At 40.9% G+C, this 15,040-nt stretch overlaps 1 protein-coding gene across 1 annotated transcript; it reads right to left on the bottom strand.

Annotated features, from left to right (window-relative positions):
* On the bottom strand, positions 1-14,267 carry rhoab (ras homolog gene family, member Ab). The gene is made up of 5 exons (XM_034695024.1): positions 14,140-14,267; positions 7,369-7,526; positions 4,438-4,558; positions 3,315-3,445; positions 1-2,710 (listed from the first exon to the last, which is right to left on the bottom strand). The coding sequence occupies exons 2-5, from the start codon at positions 7,522-7,524 to the stop codon at positions 2,537-2,539; spliced, it is 582 nt and encodes a 193-aa protein (XP_034550915.1). The 5' UTR covers positions 7,525-7,526; positions 14,140-14,267; the 3' UTR covers positions 1-2,536.
* Between the last annotated feature and the right edge of the window lie 773 nt (positions 14,268-15,040).

Here is a 15,040-nt window from a genome sequence, read left to right as displayed (position 1 = left end):
TGAGTGTTATAGAAAGTAATTTATTACACAAACCAAAGCTAGTTTACAAATACAGTTTCCAGTCCTGTGCGTGTGTATAGTCTAGTATGAACAAACCCACATTTCATATTTACAGACTTTGCATACAGCTTGGTTTTCCTGTTCCTTTGTTTATGTCACTGCTTCAGCATCCACAAATCAGGATTTAAAAAATACATTAAAAAGTAGAAATAAAATTGATTTGTACATAATAAGGACACTAACATTGTTTTCCTTTTTTTTGTCTCTTCAGCCAAGTTTGTGTTCAAAAACAAACAAACAGAAAAAGAGCCAGCACATGTGGTCCTAGTGATGTTCTAGACAGGCAGCCGAGAGGCCAGCCTTTCTCCTGACTGCCTAACAACAGCATTTGGCAGTGATGATTGACGGGTCCTTACACCCACGAGTAAATCATCAAGAAAATTCAGTTAAAGCACATGAGAGTAAACTAAAGCAACGACACATGAGCAGTCCCCTATCGTCCACCTCCTATTTTAAATACTGATAGACAACATATTTATGACTTCTTTTTTCTTATAAAGCAGGAAATAAAAGTTTAAAAACAACATCACAAGACTGGGTTTCTGGAACAGGCTCCTCCAAGCAGGCCAGGAGGAAGAACAGGAGGGTACGACACGGTCAGGAGAGCCTGAACCAGAGTCAGGGAGGGAGGAATAATCCCAAATATAGCCGGTCACGCTCAACGTTTTAGAACGGAAAGACCTGAAAGAGAGAACGTCTCCAGCATCCAGCAGGTAGGTCACTCTCAGACGTCTGCCTTGACTTGACCTAAACTCATCAACTGCCCAACCTGACAGTTCTGTATTAAAGGTTGCGTCCCATATGACACATTTGTCTTCTTGAGTGAACTGCTCAATCAGACACAACCCGTTCCTCAGTAAAGGCAGACGTGTTTGGTGAAATCAAGTTTATCTCAGGCACATGTTTCACCCTGAAAATTGAACTACTTCTTCTATAAAGGACCTTTAGACATGCCGACACAGTGGAAGGACTACTTGTTTATCTGAATACAGAGACTTCTAGTTGTCGGCATGTAAACACAATCCTCTCCTTGTTCTTCGTCCTGGTCTAAGCCAGGGGTAAATGAGCACCAGGAGTCAGCTTCATGGAACAGGAAGGGTTGGGAGCTGAGCCAGGGCAGAGTCTGCACTGGTTGGAGGCTACCTTTGTGGTTCAGAGAGACTACGATTCCCAGCCTCTTCCACCGATACAAAGAACACAGTTCATGTTAAAGGACCATCAGGCTGCAGCTGATGACTCCCTACAGTAGACAAACCAACCATGCTGCTCTTCAGTGACCTTTACAACAGTGCTATGGTGGCTTCAAAGCAGCAGCTGGACCACAGCTGGTGGCGAGAGCCGCTCTACGATTACAGATCAGATAATAGCGCACGAGAGAAGTAGAAAACATGCTTTGACAGCTAATCTTTCATTTCAAACATTACATTCAGGATCAGGTAACTGTGTTTGTCCCAGCGAGTCTGTAAGCACGGGATTAGCCACAGTGACAGACTGAGCTGGACACGTGAGCATGGAGCTCCACTCTTCTCTGATAACACCAAACAAATGGCCCGAGCACGTGACGGCACGTGACCATCCGTTTAACTCCGTAAACGCAACGACAGTCACAGATCAAACTTTTGGAAATGTCTCACCGTACGACAGATTTTCTTTTTTGTGTTGGAAGTTAAATTAACAGTTGATCAAACTCACACCTGCGTAAGGAGCACTTGATTCCGATGACTGGCGATTTGTCTATTTTCGGGCCTGTCCAGGAAACTACAGCGTACAACAAGCGAGCTGAATGTGCAAAACTTTGTAAACTGCCCTGGTTTGATGAATCTCATCTCATCGTAGTCACACGCACACCACTGCACATCATCCTTCAGATCCTAACTGTCAACATTTAGCCCTAGATCCAGGGGAGATCACCTGGGGATGAATAGCACACTGGTGGCTGTTTACAGTGGTACTCATTTACTGTGCTGTCTCTCTCCATGTGCCGATTCATCCAGAAACTAAACCTTTGTTTGTTGTTCACACTCAAGTCGCAGGAAAATCCCAGAAGTCACCTACAATCAAGTTTATATGTCAGCTAGATGTTTAGACCAGACCAGGATCTCATAATGATCAGTGTAAGTGGTTTGTTGAAAAGACTACATGTCCCAGCGTTTGGCCGGTGGCTGGTGTAACCTCTCCCCCCTGATGGAGAACCACAGGTAATAAGTCCAACGGTTTGTAGCGGTGGTCATGTGCTGTGCCCCCTCCTCAACTTCTCCACCTGTCCATCCAGCTCCATCAAAGCTTCCCCAAATCCAGGTCCCTGGGTAAATTCAGTCCAACAAACAGCCATTTTACAGCGGTAGTCATGTACTGCACTTTTTTTCTTCCCCCCCTCCCTCCCTCTCCCGTCTAGTTTTCTTAGTCCCTCCCAAGCCCCCCCCCACCCCCAGGGAAAGTATCCCAGGGTGAAAACAGTCCGTATGTGGTGGCCGCTCTACAGCAGTACACATTTATTGCTCTTCTTGCCGCGGCGGGCCTGCAGTGCCGCCCTGGTGGCCATCTCAAACACCTCCCGCACGCCGTCCTTGGTCTTGGCGGAGCACTCCATGTAACCGAATGCTGCGATGCGTCCAGCCATGTCCCGGCCCTCCTCTGACTTCACTGGCTCCTGTTCGATTGAGAGACGAAACACAATCAGTCAACCTGTGAATCTTCAGAAGTCTTTAAGATACGGGTTTATGAGCTAGCTAACCAGTTAAAACCAAGCAGCAACCTCTGGCTGCGACTGCTGTTGAACGAATATGACGTAAAGAGGCGGGCTTTGAGCCTCCTCGCCAACAGCTACAGTGTTCCCGCCTGTCAATCAAGTCAGCTGTGCCTCTCATAATGGAAGACTTGTAATCTAAGTATCTTCTAAATTGCTGCATTATGAATAAATTCACCCCATACAGTGTGTGCTGATCAAGAAGTGAGCTATCCAGACTACACTCGTCTTTTGAACCAGACTGTAAACATGTTTATTTCTGCTGTAAAGATCAGCTTCTTTGAATGGGTGTGTATGTGGTTTCTGGTGTTTCTGCAGCCAGCTTCAAGCAGATCCTCTATGTACTGCAGTTTATAACACTTCAGCATTGGCGTCATATTTTTAGACCGAATTGCCGCTTGGTCTAAACCAATACTTGCTACCATTCTACAGCCCTCATACATGCACTTCCCACAATGTTAAAACAAACAACACTGTGAACCTTTGAAATGAAGGAAAACAAAGTTACCTGCTTCATCTTGGCTAGCTCTCTGCGTGTGTGCTCGTCATTACGCAGGTCTTTCTTGTTTCCTACCAGGATGATGGGAACGTTGGGACAGAAGTGTTTGACCTCTGGGGTCCATTTCTCAGGAATGTTTTCTGTGAGAGACCAGAGGAGAAAGAGGAGGAGAATCAATAATGATCATTGGAAAGCCAGATTCAATCAAGTTTGTACATGGAGTTTTTTTTCTTTAAAAGGTGAGGCTCAAGCAACAGAAGTGATGAATCTCTGGTGTATTTATTCCATTTAGCTGTGGGATAAACCAAAATTATTGATTACGAAATGATAATAAAGCAGCATTTGGGCACTTTCATGGGTTAAATGCCATTCTTGTTCTGAGTCAGTGGGTGGAAAAATATAACTATGTGTAAGTCCCACTTAAATAGAAAAACGGGAACAGCTAATAACACACTAGAATAAATAATCCTCCATAACTCCCTGAAAAGCAGCTAACTTCTTCCTCTTACTACAATTTCAAAAACAGACACCGACTATGGAGGGGTTTCATCAACGCTACAGTATGTGATGGAGCAGAATTGACCTCCATTTTTAAATTACTAATTGATAGAGTCAGCATTTTGAAGAGACTAACATTTATGAAGCACTTTAACTCAAATTGTGAAGAGATAATTCTGTTTCTGAACAGAGGAAGAAACACAGAAAGAAGCGCTGCTGTGTCTCTGTGGGGTGGCGTGATAACGTCTCACTGTGTCAGCAGAAACTTTAAGGCTTTAAGCTGAAATGTAACGTCTGAGGGAAACTAGAGTCTGGAGTGAGAACCAGCTTTGTTTTAATACATGTGGGACTTCCTCTCACTTGATGCTCTTTAGTTACCTTCATCTTTTAGTAGCTGGTTTTATGCAAAGCCAACTAGTGTATGTCTGAGAGTGTGTGTGCACTTCCTGTACAACTGGTATGAAGAGTACCAACAGGATGAAGACACAACCTGCAGACCCTGAAAATAGCTCTGATACACTCTCCCCCCTTTGTTTTCACAGCAGAGACCATGATGTGGCTCTTTGTGTCACGCGTGAACCTGTCCGTCTATTCATCCGTCTGTCCTCCCGTGTGTCTGCGTGGTTTTACTCACCCAAGCTGTCAGGGCTGTCTATGGAGAAGCACATGAGGATGACATCAGTGTCTGGATAGGAGAGAGGTCTCAGCCTGTCGTAGTCTTCCTGACCCGCAGTATCCCACAGAGCCAGCTCCACCTGCCACACACACACACACGCAGGTTGTGGTTGGAGAGGGCAGAGGGAAGGACGGAGGGAGAAAAAGGGGAAACAAAAGAAACGGGAAGAGGAAGGGAAACCAGGAGGGGGGGAGAAGTAAATACATCATGTCTGTTTCATGTTGATGAAATGATTATATGAGATGATTAAACAGACAACGGCATCATCCTGAGGAGGAACTTTAAAAAGAATCATCGTCTAATCCATGGGAAAGAAACAGTGCAAAATCATTTTCCTCTTTATCTCTGTCCCTTCTTCTTGCTCTTACCTCACTGCAGATTCTTAAACCTTTAGTCAGTCTTCCTCACATTTCTCCTTTATTGTCTTTTAGTTTCTTCCTTGTCTTTAAAGCACTTTGTAACCCTGTTTTTAAAAGTGCTGTATAAATTAGGATTATTATTATTATTGTTGATACTGTAATATTGTTTTTAATATTATTGAAGTTATTATTATTTTATTATTATTGTTATTATCAATATTATGTTTATAATTTTTTTCATTATTTTTTATGATTTTAATTATTATTAATATTGTTTATTTAAATCATTATTGTTGTTATTTATCATTAACAACATTATTAATATTATTCTAATAGCAATTGAAGAATAAAGGTGTAAAGAAACTAAAACAAAACAAATACATGGATTTAGTGAAAGTTTCATGGGTAAAAAAAGGAAACCTCATTTTAATAAGTTCTCTTTACAGAGACGCCGATGCTCTTGGTTTCATGTTTACATTCACCATATAAATACAGAGAAAAAACTGCTTACATTAACATTTCTACACACAACTGCCTCTCGTAACATTCACCCTAGTGTCTGATAGGCAACAGAAATGTAAAAAAGACAATTAATCTGTGTTAGTTCATGTCGGTGAATACACCAGCACGCAACACGTAAGCCTCACAGTACAAACCCTCACAGTGACCCACAAAGAAATCTCTGAGCAGACAGCAGAGCTAAATAGGGAAAGGAAACCAGATCAAGACAGTTAGAAAAGTGTGACTCTTGACAAAACGCAGCTGGAGTCTTCCTCAGCAGCGCAGAGGGCTGGAAATCATCCAGCCAATAAAAGACTGTAGGTCCCAGAATCCCATTAACCCGGAACCAGGTCGTGAGGGTTTATGACTGATGAGCTGCTGCGGTTCTCCAGAATGGCTCTAATACAGCGCATCCCAAACACAAGTCAGGACGAGTCTTAACGTCACCGCAGGGCACTTATATTTATAATACTAACCCAACACACGCAGATCTTTAAGGATATGACGGATGATTATGTATGCCTTTAAGTTTAAACCAACAGCCACACCTCTATGAGTGAGTCAGTGAGCACTTCAAGTGTTTCCTGTGACATAAAGATCCAAACACTCAGACATGGAGAAATATTTAGACATTTCATATGAAGGTCTCTGACTAAGCTCCCAGGAGAGAAATAACAGGCTTAGCAGATGACTGCGTCACAACAGGGAAGATGTGAAAACGGAGCAGTGCGGCTTTATCAACACTTGCTCACTTGGCCCTGGAGGTAGAATTAAAGCGTTGAGCATGATTAAGCACCCGGGAATAAAATTAGCCCTGATACCAGCACATGAACCACTGTGGAGACTGAAGAGGGAGGGGTGTGTTACAACGTTTAGACAAAGAGAGTAGATTACTCACAAGTGTCAAACTAAAGTTGGTAATTCTCAGAGAGTTTGTATGTATAAGATCATTTTCCAGTAGCATAGATAGCCCTCTAACAAGGTTCTACTACAGCTTTATTCAGTCTGGATTTTATTCATTTGATTTATAATATTGATTCTAATATTATTTTATTGTTTTATTTATCTTAAAAAATTTTATTATTATTTGTCACCTCAGTTTTGGTTATATTTTTTAGTCCCTTTATTATTCTTTTACTGTTATCCTTGCGCTTTTCTATTTTTTTTGATGCTTTAACTTATTCTTAATTACATATATTTTTTTAAACTTTAATGTTTTATATTGATTTTAATATTCTTTTATTGTTCTATTGATTTTGAACTACTTGTTTGTTTTTATTTTTCTACTCAGTTTTATTTATATTATTTAGTACCATTATTATTCTTCAGCTTTTATCCTTACCCTTTTTTGTTTCTTTATTTATCTATTTATTTTGATGTTTATACTTATTTCTAATTGAATATATCTTATTACTTTATTTTTTAAATTCATTTTTCATGTTTTATTTTATTTGATTGATTTAAAACCACTTGTTTGTAATTATGTTTCTACTCAGTTTTTAAAATCATTTTTAGTACCATTATTACTCTTACTTTTATCCTTTCTTATTTATTTAATTAACTATTTAATTTGACGCTTTAACTTATTTTTTAATTAGATATATTTTATTACATTAATTTATTTTAATTGATTAATGTTTTTATTTTCTTTATTTTCAACTACTTTTTTAAATTATTTGTCTACTCGGTTTTAGATATTTTAGTACCCTTATTATTCTTCAACTTTTATCCTTATTTATTTATTGATTTATTTAACTATTCATTTTGATGCTTGAACTTATTTTTAATTACATATTTTATTATTGTTGGTGCGCATTAGTCTCTTCTTTAGAATCAGTTTTTGTTTTTCAATATTTATTATATTTTCAATTATTTAATGTCTGCTTCTTTCTTGTTTTCAGTCACTGTAACACACTGAGTTAAATTGATATGTTTGAAAGGTGTTTTTAAATGAAGCTTGATGATTAAGTGAGGTTTGGATTACACACTCAGACATGAGAAAGATGGATTAGTAGTGTAATTGTCTCACCTGTTTGCCGTCCACTTCTATATCAGCAACATAGTTCTCGAACACGGTGGGGACGTACACCTCAGGGAACTGGTCCTTGCTAAAGACAATCAGGAGGCAGGTCTTCCCGCAAGCTCCATCCCCAACGATCACCAGCTTTTTACGGATGGCAGCCATCCCTGGAGGGTGACAGAGGAAGAGGTGATGATGAAGAGGATACAGAAACAGCTGCAGAATAAGTAGAATGAAACAGGAAATGTACAACTAACTGTGATGTGTTCACATAAAATTAACTCTACTCATGATCTGACCTTACATTCTATTTCAAGTACATCAAACAAACAAACAAACAAGTGGTCTATAAGTTGTGTTGCACTTGTGCAACCTGCAACACTTCACCTGACACATTGACCACAGAGCTGAAGAAGCAGTGTTGAACCTGAGTTTCAGAGCCTCTATTAGGGGTTGTGAGAGGAGTAAATCTGTAGTCTTGCAAAGCTTGAACCTGGTCTAATAAGTGGTCAATGAGTGTTGAAATCACATCATGCTGAGGGTCAAAAAGGCTGAAGACGATGAGTGAAACTTTAATTCAAGCTGCTGGTAAGTTAAACCTGCAAAGTCACACGAGACAAAGGCTACCAGGAAGTCAATGAAAGACGGGTTTCCAGTAATCGGTGACAGTGAAGACCTTACTGAAGTGTCAGTGTGGGCGTGGGAGAGAAACTTGCCCAACAGAGTAAGGGGAAGTTGGGGTAAAATGAGTGTTTTAGCTCGTGTCTGTGACTGACAGCAGTCTGGATGTGTCCTTATTGGGAAATGGTGCGTGCATCCTTCAGACAGGAGGCACAGAGACAGGAAGTAGATGTTGTAGTGAGGTTTGAGCATCAACAAACAACAGGAGCTCTCTTACAGTCACAGGACCTCTGTGTGTACAAGGACACGGTCATAAATCAGATCCATGACATCCTCTGTGATCAGAGAGGGTGTGGTGCAGCGGGGTGTCAATCACCTCTCTACTCCGCCATCTTCACCACTGTGACTCAGCTGGAGGTGTGGCTTAGAGCACACTCCCTCAAACCTCTTCCTTTCCTTCTGAATGTTTCCACTGAGCTGCAGAACTCATGCCGTTGTTGAATGTTAAAAATAGGAGGTACCACTTTGTGTTCCTGCATATTCCTGATAAGAAGCTTGTCTCTGGCCCTCGACGGTCCCCTCTCCTCCCCCTTGAGTTCTGCGGTTTCTGTCCATGCAGCAGTTTGTGTACAGCTTGCTTCTTCAGCAAGTGTAAACTGTGTACACTGTCCTCAGCTCCGTCCCTTTCTATGCCTTTTCTAAACAGCACAGCACATTTCCCCGCTGTGTGTTCCCTCAGAAGATACCTGCTCTGATGGACCGGGACATTATTACACACCAAAGTATTCAAATGTTGTTTCTATCATTGCTCAGTGAGAAATAACTTCTGATTCCATCTCTTTTCTGGTTACTTCCTGACCCTGAAGTGCGCTGAAGCAGTACGAGGTGCAGCACGCATCCAATAAACGGCAGATGTACACTCTAAGTAGGACAGCGGTGTCAAAAAAGATTAGACCGTCCTCTCCGTGACTGGAGGCAGAGAGGAAAGACAGAAATGGGGGCGGCTGTAGCCTGGAGGTTTGTGGGTTCAGGGTACGTGTTTGAAACCTCTGACCGGCCTGTGAGAGGGGTAATCGACAATGTGCCCCCTTTGTTACCAAGGTTCTCACAAGCAGATTGTTCCAGCCCCTCTTTGTTCTGGTCTTCTTGATGCTAGGGCTCATAATGTAGCTTAGGTTTCAGCGATGGTGTCGGTCTGAGTCTCTATTCTTTAAGGGGAGAAATGCAGGAAACCTTTAAGTGGGGCATGAGCCAGACACAACAAGGAGGGGCACAATGGGTGCAATAAACAACAGGAAAATCTCCATTAGCAGTCTGAACTCTGAACTGGTCTTTCAACAGAGCGGGGTAACATACACTAGTGGAAACACACTGATGTGATTGTTACAGCAGTCTAATAACGATTAGCTGAGTGGTCAATAATTCTGGATCAAGCAAACTGACCCAGGATGAACCTGCAGCCACAGACACAGACTAGTGCAGACTGCAGAACTAGTAGCATTGCAGGAAGCTAATGAATTCATTGATACCATCCTGTACAGCAAAACTACATCTGAGTTCCAACAAAGAAGGTCCAACATGCAATACAAATGTATTTATTGTTGTCTCACCATGTCAGGATTCTAATTAGCATTACAACCAGCTAAGTATACATTATCTCTGATAGCATGATAACTGTTAATATGCTAGCTGAAGGCTGTTTTATACGATTCTCCTCATTTCTGTCTTCTATTTTTTGAGATTCAGAAGTGTCTTAATATGTGATGGATGCAGTGCTGGGTGATAATTCCATAACGATAATTATAACAATATAATATTTCTCAATATAAACATGACAAATGTTCGATAAAAATTTGATATACATAAACCTGTCATTACACCTCACAACCACTGGAAAGGAGGCGCTAATGAGCCTTAAATGCTAGTTGCCACCCAACATTAGACAGAAGAAGAAGACCGTATTGAACAGCCAATCATGTTGCAGGGTGAGAGGTAGGCGGGGCTTAAAGATGTTGGAGCTTAATGTAAACACAGCTGAAACTTTGACTTTCACTCAGGAGCAAAAATCTGACTTTACATTTAAATGAAATCAGGATTTGATATTTATCGATAGACTGATATGAAGAATTGTAATGTGATAACATCATTTTCAATATCGCCGAGCTCTAGATGGACAGATTCTCCCAATTAAAGAAGAAGAAAACATTAGCGTCAGTCCCAGCGATTTTCTCTGTTTCTGAATCTCACACTACTACACACGTATTTCCAGAGACTGAACATGGCTGTAACATGTTAACATACACACCACACTGCGTCACAGAAACACAGACATAAAGATGGAGACAGACGCTGACAGTGCACGCTACTAGCAACACCTCGTCCTGCTGCTGGTTAATGAGACTGACACACAAACAGGATGTTAATGGGACAGGTGTGTGTGTGTGTTTGCTTATTCAAAGAATCGTCAAATAGATGTCAATGATTATCGGATAGTATTTTGGCTTGAAATGCCCATCCCTACAATAAACTAGGATGCATTCATGATGACTCTTTCCATGTTTCAACAGCTGTTGTAACCGCGACAATCACTGACACGTTCGATTGAATGTCGCCAGTTAGCACGGTCACTCTTGACACCAAAACACCAGTGTGTCTGGATTCTGGAGAGCTGTCGTGGTGGAGGATCGATTCTGACAACAGACCACAGAACAACCCGACACTTTGATGCTGCGTAGAGTTTTAATTCAGTGATTAAAGTTTGCTAATGACTCGTCTTAATGAACGTAGCTAAACGCTGCTTCCTTTGCCAAAAAGCGCACGCACCTCAACGATGACGCAAGCTGTAAAGGGGTGTGTTTGAGTTTCTTTTGTTTGTTTGTTCAGTAGTGTTCATGTCGTACTGAAAAGGAGAGTTTAGAATATCACTGGAACCCTTGATTTCTATAAAGTGCACCCACACTGCAACATTTAATTCCACTTAAATGATCAGATTTCATAGATAGTCGGTGTTGTAAAGAGCTCACTTTGAATCTAAAGAGCTCCTCTTATATTCTGATCATTTAAGGGACTTCTCACTTGTAATGGAGCTGCATCTCCATGACTCAAAAACAGGTTGTACAGGACGTTTGATAGCCAAACTCAAGGAGTGACAGACGTGCATCTCTAATCAAACACAATCCAAGTAGGACCGAGCTACATGTGTAAATCTCTGACGAGCCAACGAGGAACAATGGCATGAAATTTAGAGGAGGACAAACAATGGATCAGGAGAGAGGATTAACCCAACAGGATCCCATTAAGAGGGATAGTTAGATCGTGAGCAGGACACACTAAAGAGAAACATCAAACTGAGTATTTTAGGTAGCAGGCGTTTGAAACCCACTCATATGTCAACAACAGACGTTTTTTTAAATCCTAACACTAACCTGTTGTGTTTATGATGATCAATAAATGTGACCTTAAACACCATTCATTAAGCATTGTTTCCTTGAATGACACTGTTGTAAATGTATTACTAAAACGTTTCCTGTGTACTTGATGAATCATCAGCCTGGCCTTTAGAAAACCCCACACAGGCACCGGTTGCTCCTACAAGCCTGCGTGTGAACACGCCAGGAAGTCCCCCACACAGTCTTTAGCGTGGAGAATGAGCCCCGGCTCACTGACAGCTGACTGATGAATATTTCAGCTCCTGGCAGAAACTTGGCGGCTGCCATCTTTTGACACCCTACGTGTGTTTTTTGGGGTGGAGAGATTTTTGAAGAGAGCAGGAAGTGATTATTTAACCTCCGTATGCAACACAAACATTGTGAAAGAGCGCGCTAAAGACAATCTATCCTGTGTGGCTGCACCGTGATGACTTTTCACGTATGGGGTAATCAGACTAGAGTGTCAACGACAAATGAGACCAAACCAGAGACCCTGCTCAAAGGCGGTCATTGATCACATTAGTAATCAAAGCACTGACACCTCTGACCTTCAGACAGATAGCCACAGGGATCAAATCTAAACATTTCAGCACTGGTTCCTCAAGGGCTGTTTTGAAGCCAATCGTTGGCGGCAGCCATATTGGAAATGTTGAACTGAACCTAACTTCTGTTGAGTGATTGTGATGTAAAGAGGCGGGCTTTGAGCCTCTTTGCCAACAGCTACAGTGTTCCCGCCTGTCAATCAAGTCAGCTGTGCCTCTCACAATGGAAAACTCTTAATCTTGACTCCTTTTTTGAACCAGGCTGTAAACATGTTTATTTCTGCTGTAAAGATCAACTCTATGAATGGGTGTGTATGTGGTGTCCGGTACTTGCAGAGCCAGCCTCAAGTGGACACTTGAGGAACTGCAATTTTTAACAATTCTGCACTGGCTTCAATTCTCACGGCCGGAGGTTGCTGCTTTGTTAAGACTAGCATGAGCAACTTATGAATAGGAAAACTTGCTGATTGCTGACTATGACCAGATAAAATATATTTATATAATTATACGTTTAACAGTTTTAAAAGTTACTAACTTTAAATCAGCACTAACCCTTGAGAGGGAATAACAATGCAAGCCGAAAAACAACTAAAATGCTAACTGAGTGATAAGATGAGATATTTTATTGATCCCTCATTGGGGGAAATGATTTTGTTCCAGCAGTTTACAACATGGGACAGGGGACTACAACAATATAATAGTTAAAAATATAACAATAATAATAATAATGATAATAATAATAATAATAATAATGGTAAAAATAGAATATAATAAAATGAATTGTAATAAAGTTAGATCAAATAAAATATAAAACTAGATACATTAAAATATAATAAAATAAGATTAAATATAATATAATAAAATAAAATAAGATACATTAGAATAGAATAAAATAAGAGACAAAAGAATTAAATTAAATTAAAAAAGATAAATTAAAATAGAATAAAATATGATCAATCCACACTGGATACTGTCTTTTAAGTAACATGCTTGTTTTGTCCTTTTAATAACTAAATGAATCAGGGAAATTTTAAAAAGCAATGGGTACTGGGGGAAGCTTCCAGCCAGGTTTATCCACTGGACATGTTATGTACCTGGTTTTCAGTCAAGTCACTGTCACCTCCATCCATTCCAGCAGTGGAGAGAATAAATTGTAGTTAATGGCTTCAAGGGTGACAGACAGCGACAATAAAGCCTGCCTCCACCCTTAGCTGCAGCAAGGGGAACTATCGTGTGTTCTGATGTACAACACACCACCCCAAAGGTAAAACACTACAGTTAATAAAAGCTACATGTTGTCACAGTATGCAGTTCAGTTCAATCAACTCTTAGAAGTTGTGTATAAAACACAAACTCACACCATCAGTAATCAGGTAATGAAGTCTGTCAGGATCTCACAGCTCGTTTGTGTTCAGTTATTCTCACACGTGTGGTTCACCGGCCAACACAGCTAATGCACAGTAAAGTAGTCTGTTAGTGTGTCAGAGCTCCAGTGTGAAGTAAAGCTTGTTTTTAGAGCAGCTCGCTGCTGGGTGGGTCAGCAGAAAGATGGCGTCATCACAGAGGCAACAGATGGCCAGTGTGTCCGCAGTGGAAGAATGGGTGGGTGGCCCCAAAGCAAACGGAACACCGAGACACACATATGAGTCCTCAGACTGTTAAAGATAATGGTAAATGTTACAACTTTAAGTACAGGTTAGGAGCCCATACTGAACACAATATACTAAAGTAGAGTAATTGTGCTAAAAGAAAGTAAAATGCTAGTTTATTTGATGGACAGTGTTCAGATAGTAGCGGTTAAATCTGCTCCGCTTCCAACGGCTGCTCCGCGGAGCTCCGTAAAGAGTCTCATTGTTAGACTGAATCCCACACGGTCTGCTATAATACTTCTAAGAGTCCAACAAGTTCCCCCGCAGTCCACCGTGTAGTTCAGCCGAGCTGTTTCAGGCTCCCTAACAGACTAACAGACCTCCTCCCCCCGGCTCTGAGTGAACTGCGGAAGCGGCGCTCGGTTCTCAGGCTAACTTAGCACATCGTTACCTCGCTAGCTCCTGGCTCTGACTCCATGTCTGACTCCAGGGCCTCTCATCGCTCCTGGGAACTTTTCAAATAACACCCTCCTCTCATAAACTACAGAACACGGAGAGGAGCTCCGACACCGCGCTGTGAGAGAACAGAAAGTAGTTTACCTGCAGTTTCCGAGGTAAGCAGAAGGGTTTCTCACTGTGTCCGGAGTGGATCGATGTTACCCGCTCCCGTCTACAACTGATACAATGAATTACTTCACGGGAGCGCGCAGCGCGGGTTTGTAGTTTTTTGGGGGGAGGGGTAACATGCACGAGCCTGAGAGCCACACCTGCGCGGGCACGAGGTGAAGGAGCACTCACATAGGGTTTAATTTAACTGAAACTTAGCTTCATTACACTGAGCTGTAGGCACTGTCATGATATATTATCATTTCTGAGGGTTTACTTATCTTTTTCTTATTTGTTTATTATCACAGTGTTGCAAAAACATATTATACAATTATTCATTACAATAGGTATATACTGAAATCAAACTTGTCTTTTTGTTCAGACAAAAGCTGCACTCTTTTTTTTTTTTTACTCCTTCAGACTTCCCCCATCTCCTCTCTTGATAAAAAAACGTACAAAGAACTGTACAATCCAGACTGAATACAACTTGGCCACAGATTTAATCAGGGAGCACAAAGAACACTTCAACATACATTAAATATTTCAACAGAAAATAACTTCTTGATGAAACATCTAACAGAAGTGTGGACTGGTGCTATGTATAAACCGTGGGTTTACTGATCTTTAACAGCTTTTGGTGTAGTATTGCTCTGTTTATGATTTTAGTTAATTCAAATGGTTGTTTTTAAACAAAAAAATGTTTAAACAATATTTATTTCATGTTATTCTGAATAATAATAGTAATAATAAAAATGCTCATTCAGCAAATTGCTTTTTGTGGGTATTATACTGGACCTGTACAAAATAACCATTGTGTTATCCTCCATTTGGAGCCACTTGTATTATTCCCCTAAACAGAGTACAGTCAGCTCATTGAAGTTCTCTTAACACTAAA

Source organism: Notolabrus celidotus, chromosome 11 (assembly GCF_009762535.1).
Source record: "Notolabrus celidotus isolate fNotCel1 chromosome 11, fNotCel1.pri, whole genome shotgun sequence".
Classification (NCBI taxonomy): Eukaryota; Metazoa; Chordata; class Actinopteri; order Labriformes; family Labridae; genus Notolabrus; species Notolabrus celidotus.
Note: the sequence above shows the minus strand (reverse complement) of the source record. Positions and strands in the feature narration are given on the sequence as shown.

Coding starts and splice junctions, on each gene's coding strand:
- rhoab (XM_034695024.1), bottom strand. CDS start 7,524: ATGGCTGCCATCCGTAAAAAGCTGGTGATCGTTGGGGATGGAGCTTGC. Junction 4,559..7,368: donor TAGAAGTGGACGGCAAACAG/GTGAGACAATTA, acceptor TGTGTGTGGCAG/GTGGAGCTGGCTCTGTGGGA. Junction 3,446..4,437: donor AGACAGCCCTGACAGCTTGG/GTGAGTAAAACC, acceptor GGTCTCTCACAG/AAAACATTCCTGAGAAATGG.